Below are 19604 nucleotides of genomic sequence, written 5' to 3' on the forward strand. Positions count from 1 at the left end.
TGCTGAGCTGGCCAGGGCCAAGCAGTGATCTGGAGCACTGCCTTCCTTGGCTTCATAAGCACAGGCACAGCTTTGCCAGACAGTCAGTCAATCCCCAGAGTGTAGCAATGAGCCTGCTCACAGATAGTGCCAGACAAGGAGCCCTGCTCCTTGATATTTCCCCTACAAGACAGGCTGCTCCACAGAGTTCGGGACGTGAGGCATACAGGGATAACAGAATGAGGATGTCACCAACCTGACACTTCCCTCCAAGGGAAGCCTGAGTTGCACAGTGCCTGTGAAACAGCAACCAAAAGGTAGCTTTAAGGCTGCACAAAACAATGGCTAGCTATTTTCAGCCACAGATGGGAGTTCACAAACACAAAAACAGAAGGCTGAAAAGCCCCAAGACAGATAAACAGTGCTTTGAGTGCAGGACTTAGGAGGCCTTAAAAATCCCAGGCTCTCACAAGAACTGCTGCTTCCCCAGATTTCCTATACCTACACACATCACAGGCGCTGCCCACAAACAGCAGTGCCACTAGCAAATCTGGATACACTCTTTCCCAGCCTTCCTCATCCTTGGACAGGGAGCGAGCTGGATTGATCACCTTAGAAAGCTCCCTTCACCATAGAGGTTATCTCCACCAATTTAAAACATCCATATGTTTCAGAGTTAGCGCTCAGCCTTCCTCACTCTTGGACAGGGAGTAAACTGGAGGGAACACCTTGGGAGGTCCCCTTCACCCTGCAGATTATCTCACACCAATTTAACATATCATTATGCTTCAGCATTAACACCCAGCAGCCAGCTGTTGCAGGGGAAGATTTTGTCTGCACCCTAAGGCTCAAAGAGATAGAAGGAAGCTTGCTTGTGTGAAGTGATATCTGATAACCTAGACCCATGGAGGAGATGTGAAAAGGGCTCCCTCCAAGTGAGATTAGGAGCAAGACTAGTTCAGCAAGCACTCACCTCCCGGCAGAAGGTCACAATGTTTTCCCACAGGGCTTTGGCCTCTCCTTCGTCTGTTTGCCGCCTCTTCTCCACGTGCATGCTCTCACGTCTCTTGAGGGGCTTGGTGCCCTTGTGTTGGGCCATGTAGTGCTGGGGGGTATGGCAGGCCACACAGTGCTTGGCCTTGAGCTCATTGAGCAAGGTGCAAGCAGGACAAGCCCACTGGCTCGGCCTGTCTTGGGCTGTGGGCAGCTGGGAAGGGAAGAGGCGAGCAACCTTGCGGGCAGATGGGGCCCTGCCACTGCAGGAGGAACAGCTACCCTTGTCGCAAGCCCCACAGTCGGAACACCTGGGGGCTGGCTCACCCTGTGCCCCATGCTCCTGGAAGCCATGCAGTTTGGAGGAGCCACAAGCTTTGCACTTCTGGGCCAGTGTGGGGTTCTTGAGGGTGCATTTGGAACAGGACCAGGTAGTGAAGTCAGGGCTGGAGGGGCTGCACGGGGTGAATCTCACAGAGTCCCCCACCAAGTTGATTGTGTCACTGCCTTTCTGGGCACTGCAGGCCTCACACTTGCTGGCCCCAGCAGAGTTAAGCAGGGAGCAGGTGCTGCACTTCCAGTGGGATGGACCGACCTCCATCTCCTCCTCCAGCACACCCAGCCGCTTGTTGGACAGCAGCTCCTGGAAGCGGGCAGCTGGTGGAGCTCTGGCTTGACCCTGTGGAGAGCCCTTCTGCCCAGCTGTGGTCTGAGCCACAGGCTGGGAGGCTTCAGTCCCTGGCATCTGCAGCTGTGGGGGCACCTCCCGGCGGCTCCGGGGCACAGGGTTGTTCTGGAGCCCTGGGGAGAAGGGGCTGAAGGCTGGCATCTTCTGGGCCTCTTGCTCCATAGCCACTGGGCCCTGGGTGGCTACGGCATCACCATCAGTGATCTCTACAGAGACTAAAGGCTGAGGAGTAGCTGGGGCTATGTGAAATCCAGCAGGGGTGATGACTTCAGGGACGACCAGCGCCTCTGGTGGGATCTTGGGCAGAGAGAGCTTGCGTGGCCCACCACAGGCAGAACAGGAGTTGGCCACCGGTGTGTTGTGCAGCGTGCAGCGCTGGCAAGCCCAGCCCTTCTCCAGTTCTGCCTCATCTGGACTCTTTCCCCCGGAGTCCTCACTGCCACTTTCTGCCTTGGCAGCCTCCTCCTTGGATGTGCCCTTGGGCTCCACAAGCACGGTGGGCTTGGGCAAGATGCCATTGATGATGGGCAAGGGGGAGCTGCTAGGCCCTGGCTCTGGGGTGAAGCCACACACCTCACAGGTTTCCTTGCCCAAAAAGTTCCTGAAGGTGCAGCGGGCACAGGCCCATTTCTGTTCCTCCACACTGAGCCGCAAAATGTGGTTGAGGTCAGGCTTTTGGCGGGGGGCTTCACATATGGAGCACTGCCGTTGGCCGACAGGGTTCAAGAAGGTACAGCGGGTGCAGGACCACTCACGCACAGCAGCCATGGAGCCAGGAGAGTGGGAGTGGCTGGAAGAAAGCAGAAGAGAGCATGAGGGCAGGGCCCCTGAGTACGTGGAGATACCATACATATCCTTGCCTGGTATAGATGGAACCTTGCTTCCAGGAAGGGAATAAACAGCAATTCTGTCATTGCTTTCTAGGGACTTGTTTCTCTGGCACTGACAATTTATGGCTCCAAGTGCCAGGCAATGTGCTGGCTTCCACCCAAATCACTTAAGAAAGGGTGCAAAGGTGCCATCTGAGGCTCTGCAACCTTGCTGACCCGTGTCTGATTGTGGGGGTGCACCCTTACAAGCAAGCTCACTGCCTCTCCACTCCACCACTACCCTGGACAATTTTGTTACCGCTGTTGCTTATTTGTAACTCTCTGGCTAAGGTGACACTGTGGTGAGCCAGGCAAATCCCTGCTGTTGGCTACCTTACCTCTTCAGAGAGCAACTGCTGCTCCTAGTGGCTGTTAATACCCCACCTTCAGGCAGTTTTCCCAAAGAACTGCGCTCTGGCTTATGCTTGGTTAGCTTTTGTCAGGCACCCTCTGCTGCCCCCAGCCAGGTCCAGGGAAAGGAGCAGCCCATAGCCTAGTGTGTAGAGCCAGTGCTGAGCTCAGGAAGCCATGGGAGCATAGCTGCACTAGGGAGGAGACTCACTGCGGAAGAAAGCAAAGCACCTGACAAAAATGGACATTCCTACCTGGGAAGTCACTGATGCCTCTGTTGGACTCAAACAGCTTTATCATCTTACAGCTTTAATATCTGCTTTCCCCTCTTTCTGTTCCCACTATCAATTCTTTACTCCTTCAATGCCACTCCAGCCCACCTCTGTCTTGCTTTCTGTTCTCTCCTTCCCTTTTGGCTCACCTCCACACATGCCAGTGGATACACAAGTTCTCCAAGGGGCAGGAAACCAAGATCCCCACTCTGGTTCCAGACAGCACTGAAAAACAGTGGTGCCGTACAGAGATGCTTTTACATGGCTGTAAGCTTCTGGGCCAGAACTAGCTCATGCCTGGCCCAGTCAGCCCCTGAGTGGTAGTACTGAGCTGGACCTAGGGCAAGCTGCAGCAGGCCAGGTGCCTAGACAGCCCACAGAGAGTCAGATCAGCAGTAGCTCCTGACTCCCACCAACTTCTAACAGGGGCAAGACATTTCTGGTCAGCAGCCTTTGAGGGGCACTGTGTCCTAGCTCCAGCTACATTGCACCTGCCTCACTGATAAGAGCCCTGCTGTCAGGCACCAACCCTTGGTTTCAGTCTCCACTGGTGCCTGGGAATGCCTGAAACCCTAACTGGAAATGGATCAAACACATGCCAGAGTTGCCTCATTCCAGGGCTAATGTTTTCTAGGGAGGTTCAATTTCCAGAAACTCAAGCACTGCAATTGCACTGATTCCAGAGGGCCGTGGAAACCTCTGGGCTTACAGGGAGCAGCTCTCCCTGACTGCTGCCGCCCAGCCTGTGCTTTCAGTAAGGCTTTCATGCATGTTAACAAACTGTAGAAGGTACCACAGCCCTGCATTGTGCCCTTTGTCCTCTCCTTGAGGTCATTTCCAGGAGCTGTGAGCAAAGGTGGGGCTGAAACAGAGCTTCCTGCCTCCTTCTCCTTTTACACAAGGGCAAAGTAATTTTCCTTCAGGTAAAGGTGCAGCACAAGAGCTCAATGCCCTGCCTCTGTGCACCCTTGCTCCCAGATAATGCAGTCAAGTCTACAGCCCCAACCTTGAAAGCAAGCACCAGGCGAGCAGAAGCTCTTGCAGATAAAAGCCACAGGGAGTTGTGCCTCTCTACAGCTGAGCTGTTCCTCTTCCAGTCCCTTCCTCCCTGCCCTGCTTGCCTGGGGCTCTGGGCAGGACTGGGACTGCAGGAGAAGCCTCAGAGTCCACCTCATGCCCTCAGCTCTTCCTGAGAACAGCACCACTCTCTGCAAATTCAGGATATCTCAAACCAAGGATTCAGTAGCCCAAAGCAGGGGGGCTGCATGCCAGTGGCCTCAGCATTTGTTCCCTCTCTAGCATGCCTTTGAGGATCTGGTTCAACCACAACACAGGCTGAAAAAAAGAAGGAAAAGAAGATGTTTTATGCCATGGAGGGCAGGTACAGAAAGTTATGAGATGCTTGTGCAGTCCTCTGAGGGCACCTGATCCTGGCTTGTCTCCAGAGTCCCAAGCAGCAGCACCTGCACAAGCAGCTTCCAAAGGCAGCTCTGAGCAGACTGCATTGCAGCAGTGGGATCTGGACGTGACAGAGGATGTGGTAACAACCACCTTGTGGAGGAGGAAAGCAACTGCCATTTGGCTAGATACATGATCCCAGAAATGCCCTACCAGCAATTTGACCGCATTTCCAAACTGTGCCCCACAGCCATTAGAAGACCCATCCCCATCACCAGAAGATCAGCTACAACCTTCAACTCCTTTCTCAAATTAAACATTTCTCTAAATAAACCCTAAACCCAAGAAATACATTGTATTTCAAGACAGACCTTGAAAATTCTTTCCAGTTCATATACCATTCCTTCATATTTTGAACTTTACAAACTATTTATTTACTGGAGTTATTTCAGGACTCTTTCACAGCTAAGTGAAGTATAAACATTGATTTTTCTGCCTGAAGTTCTACAGCTGTGAGCCACAGTACAGTTCTCCCCCCATGACAGCACCATGCAGCCCACAAAAATCTGAAAGGGGAGTCATTCTTCAAAGAAAGGGAAGAAACTGCCTGCCTGACGCCAGTCACAGAAGCAAACAGGGCCAGGAAGGGTACTGTGATCCTACCACATCCATTCGTCTTACTGGATGTGGTTCATCAAACCACAGACATCAGCAAATGGCAAGTGAAAGCTGTCAGCAACCTGCATTGTCCACATCTGTCCTGCATTCAGTCCCATGATAATAACCACCATACACCAGGCTGGAGATCATTGGCTCAAAAAACCAACCCCTAAATGCACATGCCACATTGATCACTGCAGATCAGGACCCTCCAGCTACCAGTCTTCCTGCTGCACAAATCCTGCTTGCATCCAGGGTCTACTCAGTAGGCAAAGGCTTCTGGTCATGCAACCACAAGACCGTAAAAATAAACCACCTTGTCCCTTCCGATGTCAGTAAAGAAAGGAAAAAACAGGATAACCTAAAAGACACAAGCACCATGTGAGGCAAAGCGGACGAGACATGTCTGATGGGTTATCAGCAACGAGCTGTGAGCTTGGGGAAGGCAGCACAGTTTCACTTGGCCAGACAGGTGATCCAGGCCCCAGCTCTCCACACAGCGAAGAGGTGGAAGCTGTGAAACTGCAGCGCTCTGCTGTGTCACTGCATTCCTCTCACATGTGCTCTTACCCCGAGCTCAGACACAAGCCTTGGGGAGCTGCCATCTCCTCACAGACACACTGTTTCCCTCCCAAGCAGCCTACTTCTTTCCATTGCCCCAGGAGTCTGCTCCCCACACACTCTGTTCCAGGGACACTATCCTTCCTGCTGCTGGAATTTCCATCTACTCGACTTTCTGTACTGACAGCTCTCGGAAAAAACAAAAAGCCCCTCCACAAAGCTTGCCCTTGGCCAGCTTCTTCTTTTGCTGCTCCTTCATGGGTCTGTCAGTTCCCCTTGCAGTGGCAGGGCCATCAGTAGGGCCAGCTCATGCAGGAGACTTCTGCGTCCACCTTCCCCCAGGGCAGCTCTTGCACCATGCCATGGTGCCAGACAGCCCTGCAGCAAACACTCAGCTTTCCAGTGCAAGTTAGTGGAACAGACATAGAAACAGGACAGGAAGCAGGACAGGCATCTTGAGATGTCCTCCACAAGCTGCTGATTTCCCAGCCTTGATGATGTGCATTGAACCTGACTGCAGCCTGCTTCTACTGGACTCCTGCCCAGGATCAATGGATGAGAATTCAAGTCCCTGCCTGGATCGCCAGACTTTTTAAAAGTCTGAAGATTACAAAGGCCACTCAAGGCTGTAAGGGTAGTGATGAACACTGGCCCTTGGCCTTTTCTTACACAGTACACCATGTAAATGCACACAGTGGGCCTTAGTAGCATCCTCTTCCCATGTACCTATAACCACAGCCACTGGCTGAAGCAGAAATGCAGCCACAGCCTGTCCGAGATCTGTTATTCTTCCCAGAAAGTCTGTTTGACTCCTTTCCTAGCAGGCAATGAGCCTGTCTGAGAGAATACAGTTGTCTCCACCATCTATTCACAAGGACCATCTGTTGTATGATAACACACATACCCTCCAGCTCCAGAAAACACAACTGAGATAAACATTGCCTGCCATTTCCCTGACCTGCCTATGCATGAGAGGAGTTCCTCTTAAAAATGGCCACTCCACACTGACTTGGCAAAGTCGTCTACCCACGAAAGGGATTTTTCCTGGGAGAGAGGCACGTTTCAGGGAGCATGAGGATGCAAGCAAAGGGAACCCTGCCATGTGCTCAGCCTGTTGCTGCCCTGTGAAGCGGCACAACCAGGCTAGCTAGGAGCAGGGATCTGCTAGAGGCTCTTGTTGGTGCACACAAGAAAAGGGCAACATCTGTAAAACTGTACATCTCCAGCAATGCCAGCAGGGCTGGCTTCACATGGAAGGGCTTTCTACTGAAATAACTCTACCCATCCAAAACAGGGTGTAAATCAACAGGCAGGAGTCACCACCACATTGCCAGGACTTCACATACCTTAGCAGTCACAACAGCGTAATTCTAATCCTTAAGAAAGAATATTTAAGATCCAAGTTGGCCTCAGCCAAGTACATAGCTTTCAGTGTGTTGATCACATCTCAGGAAATATTATTTCCTGCTCTGCCTTGCAGATTTAACAGAGGACCAAAGATCAGCCTACCACCAAAGCAGGCTATACAGAACCTACCTTGTCTGGGATGCTGGTTGGAAAGTTGAACCAGCGCGGTGGGACAAGGCTGCAAGGCAGCCTCTGCAGGCAGGCTCCAGGAAGCAGAGCTGACTGAAGGGTGCATGGGGCTGTTTCCCTCTGGACACCATTTCTGAGAGCATGGGTGTGGCAGGAGAAGGCTGTCACTAGGAGGTAAGGGGCAGAGGGCAGGGAGAGCCCACTGCAGCAACATCACCCATCCTTTCCTTTCCACTGATGTGCAGGAACTTCTCTAACTAAAACAGGACAGATTTGCTAGACCAAGACAATGAAGGGAATAAGAAGGCATCAGCTAGTAACCTTCCAAATCCACCTCAGGAGAGTGATGTCGCCCCTCCTAGGGCTCTACCGAGTTTAAGAGTCTCTGCTGAGCTTGCCTGTCCCACTGCAACAGAACCTTGGCTCTTACACAGCCATCAAACAAGCTGGGGGCCACATCATGTTTGGGTGTGATCTGGGACCCAAAGCATATCTGGAGGCCTCACCAGAGCAGGGCACAAGAACAGGAAGGAGCAGGGCAGGGTGTGAGACTGGGAAGTGCCCAAAGCCTACAGTGTGCATGTTCCTGCACTCAGGAAGCTGTTTTTGTGCCAACCCCGTGCTTTAAGCAGTTTAACTCCAGGGCAAAGGCTGCCAGCCAGCCCTGGCCTTGAGCACCTTGGATTACCCTGGAGTGAGATAACCCAGAGCTCTACTGGGCAGCCCACACTGGCACACAGGATTATTTCAGCTCGTGTCAATCGCACACAGCAACAGAAACAGAGTGCATCTCAAACTTCTCCAGAATAGCTAAAGCTAAAACAGCCAAAACATATTGCTTTGGTTCTCTCCAGCAATAATTAAGTAAATAAATAAAAATCAATTGTTCTGGTCATCAAGATACAAACCCTGAGTTCCCTGAAACAGAATATACTGTAGCAAAATACTCCTTGCTTGACAAATACAAAAAAAAGCACTAGAATCTTTTGGAGGAAAAATAAAACCCCACAAAAACCTCAACAAAAAAATATCCTGTCTCAGTTCTCTCCAAGCTGCAAATCACTTACTCTCCTCCCCACTCTGCCATTTTCTGTATAACTCCTTTTCTGAACAGCATAGAGTACTACGGCCTATAAGAGGACTGCTGAGTGGTCTCACATGAGAACCTACCACATATCCATATCCAGCCAGATCAGAAGATGACCGTGCCTGTCCAAGAAAGGGGTGTGGGAGGTCAGGAACCACGTGGCATTGCTCTGGCAGTCCCACTGTTGGAAGGGCATGTGGCATTGGGATAATGGACCTCCAGCCTCACATGTCATGAAGCCTGGGCAAGAAGATGCTGCACACTGAGCTGACTCACTCTTGCAGAGCCAGGCAAGGGCCAGCAGGCTGGAACAGGGGAAGATTTCAGCAGATATATTGGCAGAGCAACACAGAAAAGCTATGATCAGGGTCTTTCCAGTTTTTATGAATTTCTACAGGAGCATCAATGGAGAAAAATGGTACCTGATTCCCACTCTAAAGCAGAGTTAACCCCAGGGTCTTTAGAAGTGAACCAGCTCTGTGCTAGCATCATACGGACATGGCAGATTGAACAAATATTTCCAAAACCTGCCTCTCCCACTCTTCCAAAGTGAGCCAAGAAAATAAAACAGGTAGCTTAAATACCAGTGACCTTCACTCAAACTTGGAGAGACAGAGGCAAAAATAAAGTACAAGGAGGCTCCTCTTATCCATTTGCACTGTTCTCCCACTTTCCACTGGTACAGCTCTTCTACTGGACAAGGAGAAACAGCAAATAAAACCTCCCATAAAGACATCCATGCTTTCTTTGAGGCTTACACTGAAGCTACACTGTTACACGGTGCCAGGCATACCCACTGGGGCATTTGTGATGCCCCAGTGCTTAAATAAGCACACCTACAAAACAGGTGTGCTTATTTAACCTGATCTCTAACTGTGAGAAAAAGAAGCATCCCACTTCAGCAGGATCAAGGGCAGAGGATCCCAAGAAAGCCCGCTAAACCAAAAGTTTCTCTTCATTACAGTCTCATCTGGAGGGAGGAGAGCATAAGATCATAGGATAATTCAGGTTGGAAGGTACTTCAGGAGCTCTCTAGCCCAACCTCCTGCTCCAAGCTGCGTAAGCTAGAGATCAGACCAGGTTGTTCAGGCTTTATACAGTCTGGTCTTGAAAACCTCCAAGGACAAGGCCTACACAACCTCTCTGGGCAACCTACTCTACTACATTACTGTCCTCATGACAAAAATGTTTCTCCTTACATCCAGTCTGATCCTCTCCTGTTTCATCTTATGCCTATTGTTTCTTGTCCTGCCACCATGCACTGCTGCGAAGAGCCTAGCTCTGTCTTGATGATGCCCCCATAGGTATGACCCATAGGCTGCTGGTAGTTCCCCCCAAAAGCCTTCTCTTCTCCAAGGCTGAACAAGCCCAGCTCCCTCAGCCTCTCTTTGTCAGGGTTCTTACTGTACTGGGAAGCCCCAGAGCAGACGTACATTTAGGAGTTCAAGTTATAGTCTCAAGACTACATCCTTCCATTTTTCATTCCTGCTCCCCTTGCACAATACTGGGGAAGTTTCTTGTACTATATGGGCCTGAGCTCCCCCACAGAATGGGGCTGCTAACTTACCCCCTCCGCAGGTGTGACGGTGTGCTCCTTTCCCCCCACCAATGTGCTCTCTCCCCCTCAACCTGACCTCCCTGTAAACAGCACGTATGTAGGGGCTAGTTGAGCATGCGCCAACTAAGGCCCGTCTAGTATGCAAATATGACTACGAGTCAATCATCTCCCCCCCACATAAATAGGGGGCAGCCCAGAGCCCATTGAGCTCTCCTGCACGGCAGCGGGCTGCACTGCAGAACCTCCTCTTGAGCAGGGACGCCTCTCAAGGTTACTCCTCCAGGTTGAGAGATTCCTTACCCACGACAGATCCTCAGTAAGTGATTAATAGTAGGCTGAACTTTTGCGAACTTCGTGAAACTTTGCTGAGTTATATCTCTGATTAATTGTGCACATAATCCCTTACACATAAACCGTTGACCAAGTCTGAGATGAGGACTGGATTCAGCCGCATCTAGGCTCCTCTCTGAAGGAGTTTAGAAAGCAAGGGGGTCCAGTGTGAACCTCATGATTCAACGGGAGGGTCCCCTTCGCATACACTCCTTTAGACATGAACCGTTGACCAAATCTGGGACTAGGATTGGATCCAGCCGCACCTAGGCTCCTCTCCGAAGGAGTTTAGAAAGCAAGGGGGTCCTTTCTGAACCTCATGACTCAATGGGAGGGTCTCCGTTGCGCATGCATCTGACCCTGTCCTTCATGCAGTAAATAACTCAGCAAACCTTGCCAATCGAACCTCGTTAAATTGTTCTTATTTACGACTGAACTTTGTTAAGTTGCTATCTTACCGCAATAAATGTAGTGCTGCTTCCCTCTTATGAGTGAAGTGCATCACTCCTTTTGCGACAGCAGGGAAGCCTGAAAAATTGCTAAAGGAACCTTGGTTGAAAAGTTGCTACAAAACATCTCTTCATCCTAGCAGAAACCTGTCAGCTTCAGAAGAACCAGCAGTTCAGCCTTTTGGTGACCGCAAAAGGACAAATTTGATTTTTGAAAAAAAAATCTTGCTAGAATAGTTTGGCTTTATCACTAGTTTGGCCTTATGTCCAACTCGCTCATCTCATGTGCTTCCAAGCACTGCCACTGCAAGCAGCTGTCAGCCCAGGGCAAAAGTACCTCCCATCTGACCTGATTTATAGCCTCCAGGACCAGAGGCCCCTTTATGAAGCTGGGATTTAACCATCACACCAAAGTCAGATGAGGAAAAACAAACAACGAAACCAACCCACAACTCCAAAAATCACACCACTTTTTCCATGCAATCTCAGTCTCATACCAGGTGGATTCTTCAAGTGGGACCAGAGATGGGGCCTTCGTATGAACTACTAGCTGCAGCAGTTCTCTTTGTTTTTTTCAGTCTGGTGGAAGGAAACCACAAGGGTTACAATTACAAAAATTCCTCCCTTTGTTGATGTAGTTGATGAAATAAAGGCTTCTTGGTCCTGAAATATTAACTTTTGAGTGTTCCAGAGCTTTATTATGTATTTATACCTGCTCTCACTATTTAGAGTTAGACTTAGTCCAGGACAAATTGTTAACTACCTCCCAGGAGACCAGCTCCAAAAGCAGAAAAAGAAACAGATGAGTAACCAGCCCATTCCACTTTCATGCCAAACCCTCCTCTGGTCAAGAGTTTCCTTCCTTCTGGAGGTTAACTCCTTCCAGCCTCAATCCAGTATCAGTGTTCCTGACCATTTACTGGGCCAGGACAACTACATTTATGTCAAAAAAAGCATTTTCCACTGGTAATAGCTAGTGATGAGTTGAAACAGGAGGACTGTATTTGTTATTCTGCAGCAGGAGACAAGGCAGGAGTGTGCACTTGAGGGTGAATGGGGCCATGAAAGAACCATCAGCACCACACAACCCTTCCCAGAAGGTACCAAGAGGCTCATATCACAGAATCACAGAATGGTTGAGGTTGGAAGGGACCTCTGGAGATCATCTAGTCCAACCCCCCTGCTCAAGCAGGGTCACCTAGAGCACATTGTACAGGATCGTGTCCAGGCAGGTTTTGAATATCTCCAGAGAAGGAGACTCCACAACCTCTCTGGGCAACCTGTTCCAGTGCTCTGTCACTCTCACAGTGAAGAAGTTTTTCCTCATGTTCAGATGGAACTTCCTGTGTTAAATAAACATTAAGAGCTTTCCAAGCTGATGGCACACTCCAGTTCCTGGGAATTTCTTGGTCTCTTTGCACCAAATTTCATGGAGGTTCTTGCACAGTTCCTGTTTAGCTCCTGCTCTTTCCACTCTGGAAACTCACAAAGTGCTCAGCCAGCTGAGATGTGCTCCACTGGCCAGACAGAGAAGAGGCTACAAGCTTTAATGAGAAGTTCCTGGGGAACAACTGAACTCTGCTAATGAGAAGTTTGACAGAAAAAACATAGGCGCCAAATATATGGAGTTTATTCAGCAGGATATTTTTGCAGCAAAATCACAGAATCTGATCTCGAACTGCAGCTCTTCCTGCCTCAATTTACTTTGCCTCTCACCTTGCAGAAAGCAGGGCTTGTCTGTCTTGCACTTGCTCTTTTTATTTTATTTTTAAAGAGAGATGCTTAGGGTCAGAGGGAACACTTTGCTGTAGGACAGGCAAGAAAGGACTGAAAAACACTGAAAAGCAGCAGTAAAGGCGATGATCCAACAGGGATGAAGGACGCAAGATGTAGGAAATCTACTACATTGGCATTCACCAAATCATCATGGAAAAGTTTTCACTACAATAAGCCTGGCAAGAAAACAAGTTAAGGAAGGCCCTCTGAAGTTTTCATTAAGAGCCCCAGTCCTAACCTTGGGGATAGCTGCCAGCAGGACCAAGAGCCTCGAGTCTTCTCAAGCTACAATGTTCTCTTTAAGATCAATTCCAGTGTGTTATTATCATTAATAACCTCATCTTTCCTCCTTGCCTGCAAGTATGGGAAATTTCTGCAGTTGCAGTCACAGTTATTTTCAAAGAAGCCAGTTTAACATAGCTTTAGTACTGCCATCATTCCCAGACTCAACTACTTTAAGTTTTCTGTATCCAATTTCCCTAGTTTTTTGCGTGTCTGGGCAGATTAAGAGCAAACAATATTAAGCTCTGTCTGTACTCAAGTATTATACTCTGAGGAAAATTTGTGTGTGTCATTAAGTTAGCCCAAAGCCTTACTATGTATATGTTTAAAGAGGTTTGATAATGTCTTAATAAATCAATTTTGCTTGAGGTGGTGGTGAACTGAATGGCCTCCATCCATATCTTGCTTTATGTAAGCAAATTCCCTCACTGACTTAAGCCAAAAATTCACGTACATGGATATTTGAATCCACTTAAGAGCTAATACACAAGAGAGGTTCATTAATTTTATAAAATTTTATCTCGGTTTCATTAAATTGGTGTAATTCGAGTGTCGAAAGCACAAAAGTGTCTCCACAGATTCCCTGGCTCTGCTAAAGTATTTGAAAGAGAGCCTTAGAAAGCATGCAACACCCCCCTCCCCCTCCCAGAAGCTGCTCTTTCAGGGCAAAAAGCCCACTATCCTCCTGCAAATGCAACAAATGCAAGAATTTAAGAATTCTATTTTTCTGTTATAAAAAAAGAAAGAAAAAGAAGCTTTTAAAGAAGAAAAATAAAGAAGATCACCAAACCAACTTACAAGACCTTGATTAGCCCCTTACACTGTATCTCAGTCTCCTTACAAATGCCGGAGCCAACAGAACGGATGGGTCTTCAGCACTAGAAAGGATTGAATCCCAGAAGAATGACAGAACAAAGTTACATTCTATTCTTGTAGCTTCTGCTTCTTCAACACTTGGAGCAAGAATGCACCTAGAGAACAATAGTTTTTTCTTCAGGAAACCTGGTAAAAATTACTTCATCTACCTTGCATATTTTTTTATTATTATATCTTTGGCCTAAGCAGTATCACAGAAAATTCCACATAAAATAAACTTGTCCAGCAAAATTCATGAGTAACTGAAGCAGAGGAAGGTTAGGACTCTTGAAATCACTCCCACAAATCAGAATGATGCTTCTCAGAGAGCTGCTACTAAATAAAACTATTATCTGTTTGTAAGAAAGGCTCCCTAACCAGACTTTCACACCTAGCCATCAAACCCACAGACTTCATGCTGAAAAACAGAAAGCTTATGTATGCCACAATCCAAACAGGGTAAGGATCTTGCTAATATTATGCGAAAACACAAAGCCAAAATTCAGAAAACTGCCCTAACTCAGCTTTTGGCCCTTCAGATGCATCTTTTACAGCACTACCAGGGGAAGGTTTCTCTGAGAGCTGTAAAAGGGAATTTTGGAAATACATTTTCTTGGGAGGTTTTCATAAGGAATGACTGCTCATGGTCCTGCTGCAGTCATAAGTCATGTGGACATCACCGTCTAGGAGTCCAGCTGGTTGGCAATACACAAAAACACTAAATAAACTGTTAGGGAAACTGTCCAATCCAGTCTCCCTAACAGGGTCCGACTCCAGGTTTCCACTTTATTCAAAAGATACAAAATAATTCTTTATAAGATGATTTTATTAGTATTACAGCTCGAGCTGGGTGCCTCCTCCCAGGGACCCCAAATGGAAAATTCCCTGGGTATTTATACCCCTACAGGTTAAGTTCTTTCTCCATTCTCCAATTTGTTGCATCAATGATAGCTCGACAAGTAGTAGCTTCTTCGCTCCTGGTTGGTTTCCCCGTTGTCTCCAGGGGGAGTTATGGTACTTGCTGATCGTTGTTGACGCCGTTTTGTTACTTTCTTATCTCCATGTTCCCTCCTTGTTCGGACTGGCCCAAACAATTTTGGGAAAAGTTCAGCGATATGCGGCCTTAGGCTTCAGTAAATTTAGCTACTAGTGCTAAGCAAATGCTATTATATCCAACACAAACCTCCTGAACCTTTGACTCTCCACACTGAGACGACAGGACTAAAAACTCAACATCAGCCATTGAGGAAAAGGGCTGATCCAACATCCTTGAAGTCAATGACAAGTCTCAATGCCAGTGTCAAGGGGTGCTCTTAAGCTGTGAGAGATGCTTGTTGCATACACATACAGGCAGATGACCTGGAACCCTGCTTGCTCATTGAAGTTGAGAACGAATTTAGTACAAACAGGCACTGTCAATTCCAGATGCCCACTTCAATGGCTCTGGCAGGAAGGAGTTACAGTTTCCAATTATTCATGTGTGGAGAAGCCTGAACACTTCTGTGAAGAAGAAGGTAAAGAAAAATTTTCAAATTCTGAAAAGACTCCTTTGTTTAGGAAGGAAGAGTTTGAAAGAAGGGTTGGGGGCTCCAAAACCAGATCTAATCATTCACTGACTGGCTGGCAAATCATTCCCTGCCTTGAGGCAGCTCGGGAAACTTCCCAAGAGGCTATGAAGGGTCAGTTGGTAGATATCTTCCACACTCAGTAATACAAATGAGCTGAACAAAGGTGAGTCAGGGAAAGGGAAGAACAGTTCAGCAGCAAGATGGGCTACAGTCAAACAAAGCAGTTTCAGATCTGGCAGAAGGGGGGTGATGCCTGCTGATCTGGGAACAGTGTTCAGACTTGACTCTCAGCCCAAAGAACTTGGGCCCTTTGAACACAGCAGAAGAACATATTGTTACAGAGTGAACAGGGCCCTGGCACCATCAGCGCTTGGAGGACTGACAGAATAGCATCACTCAGATTATGTGGCCAGTAGGGCCTGCTAGGATACTGAATCCTCACAATCCCTCCACATGGCCTCACATTCCTCAGGATGAAACTTTGGCCTTGAAGGCAAGGCCCTTTAAACCTCAAGGTGCACCAGGAAGAGGGTGGGAGATACCAGGAGCATCCAATGGCTCGCTGCCCTAGCAGGAACTTGAGGACAAAAGCACCTAGAGGATCCTACAATATGAAGCCAAATCACACCCTGGAGATAGCCTCTTCTCCTGCAGCCTTCAGGGCTCCCTACTGATCTGGCCCAAAGTGGCAATCAGTTTAATGCTGAACACGTGAGCAGGACACAACATGCAGGTGCCTGAGAGCTTTCCAATTTCACTGGGAGCATAAACCTCCAAGTCTCCACTGAAGTAAGGCTAGTACAAGATGTACAGGAATCAAGGGAGATCAAGAACAACAGGGAGGGGATTTATAACTATCATGCCAGAGCTAGGAGGACTAGCAAGGCACTAGGGAGGAACAGCTGGGAAGATGATGTTCTTTACTATTATTATTACACTGATTCATTTCAAATCATGGCAGGTTTTAATTTAAAAAGCCAACAGAAATCTTGTCCTTTAAAAAGGGCACAAAAGCTGGTAACAGCAATGAACCAGGAACAAATCCCAGGGAAGAACAGCATGGGGTTAATGCCTCTCTCAGAGCATTAACAGTAGCCAATAAATAGCATCCAGGAAGGTTGCAGAACATCCCTTTCACCATATTTTATGGCCAGAGAGGAAGAAGGGCATGACTCTGTTGTCTCCAATGCATCACTGAGACATAAATGAGGTTGAAATACCAAGGAGAGATGTTCTCTTTTGCTCCATCAAGGATGTATGCCACCCCTTCACATCTGCTGGTTGCGGGGTCTCCTCTGAGCTTTCTCCTCTATTACTGCTTCTTAACCACCTCCACTGCAGAATTGCTGGGCTGGCTCTACCCAAGGCCCTGCCATGAACCCTTCCTCACACCAAGCCCGGAAGGGACATCTGCTGTCCATGCACACATCTACAGATTGGCCACAGGAATGCCTGTGTGATGCAAGCCTAGAGATGACAGAATGGGGAGAGCTTCATATCAATGATCATCTGAGAAGCATGGGTCGGGAAAAACAGGAGCGAAGGCCATGAGAGGTCAGGCAAAAGGATTTCAGGTAAGACATGGGAGAGAATGGACTAGAGGACATCTCTTAGGATGTCTCTTAGATAGACAGCACGGGATGGGACAGGATGGAGGAGGTGCAACTGATGCTCTGAGAGCAACCCCACAGCCTCGTCTCACTTTCACAGTAAGTGCCACCAGCTCAGCCTCAAAACACTGCCCTGCATTTTAGATTAAATTCCTTCTTCCCAGGATGAAAAGGAAACTCTAAGCTGTTTGCTGCCTTCAAGACATGAAAGGCAAAATAATGCTGTCAGAGGAAGCCATGCAGTGATTAAGAGAGCCACCAGCCCCCTCACTGTCTCACTGGACAGACATGAATCCTCAGAGCTGCCATGGCCACAGACGGCACATCTGCACCAAACTCCACACCTCACCTATCATGACTATTTGCTGCCCCAAGCCCCTTAAGTGAAAGTGACCCAGACAGAGCACTCCATGGGTGAATGGAGATGTAGAAGCTATTGAAACACAGCCATAACCATTGGAAAACTGAGGCAAAGGCAGCTGGAGAACCCTGCCAAGCCCCTCTCCTTTTCTCACACTAGTTCTCAGCCCTGCCCATAACTTACTCCATGGGCAGGCTGCTGTTTGCTTGAGCAATGGCCATCTTCCCAAATTCTTCCTTGAAAAATCTTGAAAAATGAAGGCATAGATCCAAGGTGCAATTAAAAAAAAAAACAAACAAAAAAACCCAGTAATCAACAGCTTGGTACCACTTGGGACAGAGGGAGAGAGAAAGATTCATGGTTCCATGAGGTATGAGACTAACAAAACATACCCGAGGCTGCAGCCCACAGCTACGAAGTAAGGCACTGGCAGAGGAAGGAAGCACAGCCCAAAGCTCCCATCTCACCATTTGTGTTTTTAACTTGGGCAGAATCCCTGTTCCCTCCTGCTGCTGGGAGAAGAACTGCTGGAGCACTGTTCCTGCAAACAAGGAAACTAATTGTGACCACCATCAACACTGCCAAACGGTGCAGCAACACTATCCCGTGCCAGACTACACAACATTATCCCCTCATTTACCAGCCACACTCTGGGCACTGTGAGAAGGACCTCGAGCCTTCTGGCAAGACAAAAGCCATCAGGGCACTGTCATCAGTCGCCAGTGGCTGTCAGTCTCCCTTTAGGATGATTAGCAGGCCTTAATGAAAAGCTAAGTCAGTCCTGTGCCTCAGGAAAGCAGTTCATACTTAACAACCCAGCCAACAAGCTTTGTACTGATCTGTGGGAAGAAAGATTGCCAAGGGACAGAGGAAGAGAGATGAACCCTAGCAAAACTTGACATGCCTGGAGTCCAGCCCGTAGTCAGACCAGAGCGCAGTAATCAAGCCACCGTAGCCATGCTAATGGATGCCATCTTGCAGCGAGGGGAAAGGCAAGGATGGTTGTTCCTCCTGGAGACATTTGCCGTTAATGACACTGACTAGACAACCATTGTTATCTCTCAATGTGCTTTAGCGGCTCTGTCCCTTTGGTAGCAGGAGACCAGGAGGCAGAGCACAAACCTGCATACCTTCTCTTTTACCTCGGGAACCACATCTGCAATCCCTCCAACGAAAACTGATCCAAGGAGAGACTCTCAACACAGAGCCCTTCTAAGAGCACTCAGGGCACTGTCCCAAATGATTCAGGTACTGGAGTTTGCACACACATGCACACACTCACTCTCTCCCTGGAGTTTTTGGCTTTAGGTGCAACTTTGAAGGGCGTTTACATTCACTGCCGGATGCTGGAGAAATCATGCAAGACAATCTGGTGCAGACTGCTGCAATGGAGTCACGTTCCACCATGTTTTACCGATCTGGGGTGAAGCAGGGCTGAAGGCTTGCTTGGTGAGCTGGGCTGCCTGCGGATTCATGGAAAGCAAGAGGCTTTGAACAGCAGTAAACCCCACCAACCCCACAGTTGGCCTCAGCCTTTCCCCCTCCTGGATCATCCTTACTTTCTCCAGTTCTGGAAATAAGACCACTTAACTCATAGGGGACCTGTAACAGCAAGAAGGATCTGGGACCCTGATTATCAGGATTAGTCAGAAGAGCAGAGCCAGCAGCACAAAAGCCAGCTTGAACCAATGCAACTCCAGCATCTGTTTAGTCTCCACGGAAAGCACCGATGCAGTTGTTCCTTTCTTAGCTTGCAATAGCTGGCTAGCTGCTGGATTCTCTCTTTCCACAAAGCACCTGGGGAAGTTCTGGACAGAACTGGGAATGATTTTTCCACTCCGGCCTAAGAAACACACAAGTGCCTAAAAGAAATAAGACTTCAGGCCTGTACATGCTTCTGCCTAGGTATCCATGCACTCCTGTGCCTGCAGCATACAGTGATGCTTTGGAGGGCCTTGGATTCTTCTCCTGGGTGGTCTGTTATCTAGACAGGAACCAAGGCATTGACAGACTAAGGGTCCTGGCCAAACACTAAGTCTATGATGAGGCCAGAAACCAAACGTGAATTTCCCAATTATTTGTACTGATCCTTCACCATCCTCTACACTATGCTAGCAAGTAGGAATAATTATTTCCAAACCTTTGGCTCTATCCAGTCCTGCTGTCTGCAAACAGCAGCAATCACAGAAATCAAGAGGACCAGGGAGACTGAACTCCTTTGAGCCCAGAAGGTGAAGGGCATGGTGATCAAGTTATGAGAAGACAGACAGAAGCATGCTGCACTGTGGCCAAAGTTGCCCATGCCATATGTAAACCTAGGAATGTTGGGCAGACCACTTTCAGCAGCACAGCCCTCGCACACTCTCCCCAGTTGGTTCTGAGAGTGTATACTTGCCTGCATCCCAGAATAGAAAGCATCTG

At 48.4% G+C, this 19604-nt stretch overlaps 1 protein-coding gene across 4 annotated transcripts in view; it reads right to left on the reverse strand.

Annotated features, from left to right (window-relative positions):
• Positions 1-19604, reverse strand: part of CAPN15 (calpain 15) — a 65725-nt gene that overhangs the window by 14650 nt on the left and 31471 nt on the right. For all 4 annotated transcript variants that reach the window (XM_067306196.1, XM_067306194.1, XM_067306195.1 and 1 more), the window contains exon 2: positions 953-2450. In XM_067306196.1, the coding sequence (XP_067162297.1) occupies positions 953-2450 (1498 nt within the window). The remainder of the gene's footprint in view (positions 1-952; positions 2451-19604) is intronic.

The sequence above is a fragment of the Apteryx mantelli genome, chromosome 16 (genome assembly GCF_036417845.1).
Source record: "Apteryx mantelli isolate bAptMan1 chromosome 16, bAptMan1.hap1, whole genome shotgun sequence".
Classification (NCBI taxonomy): Eukaryota; Metazoa; Chordata; class Aves; order Apterygiformes; family Apterygidae; genus Apteryx; species Apteryx mantelli.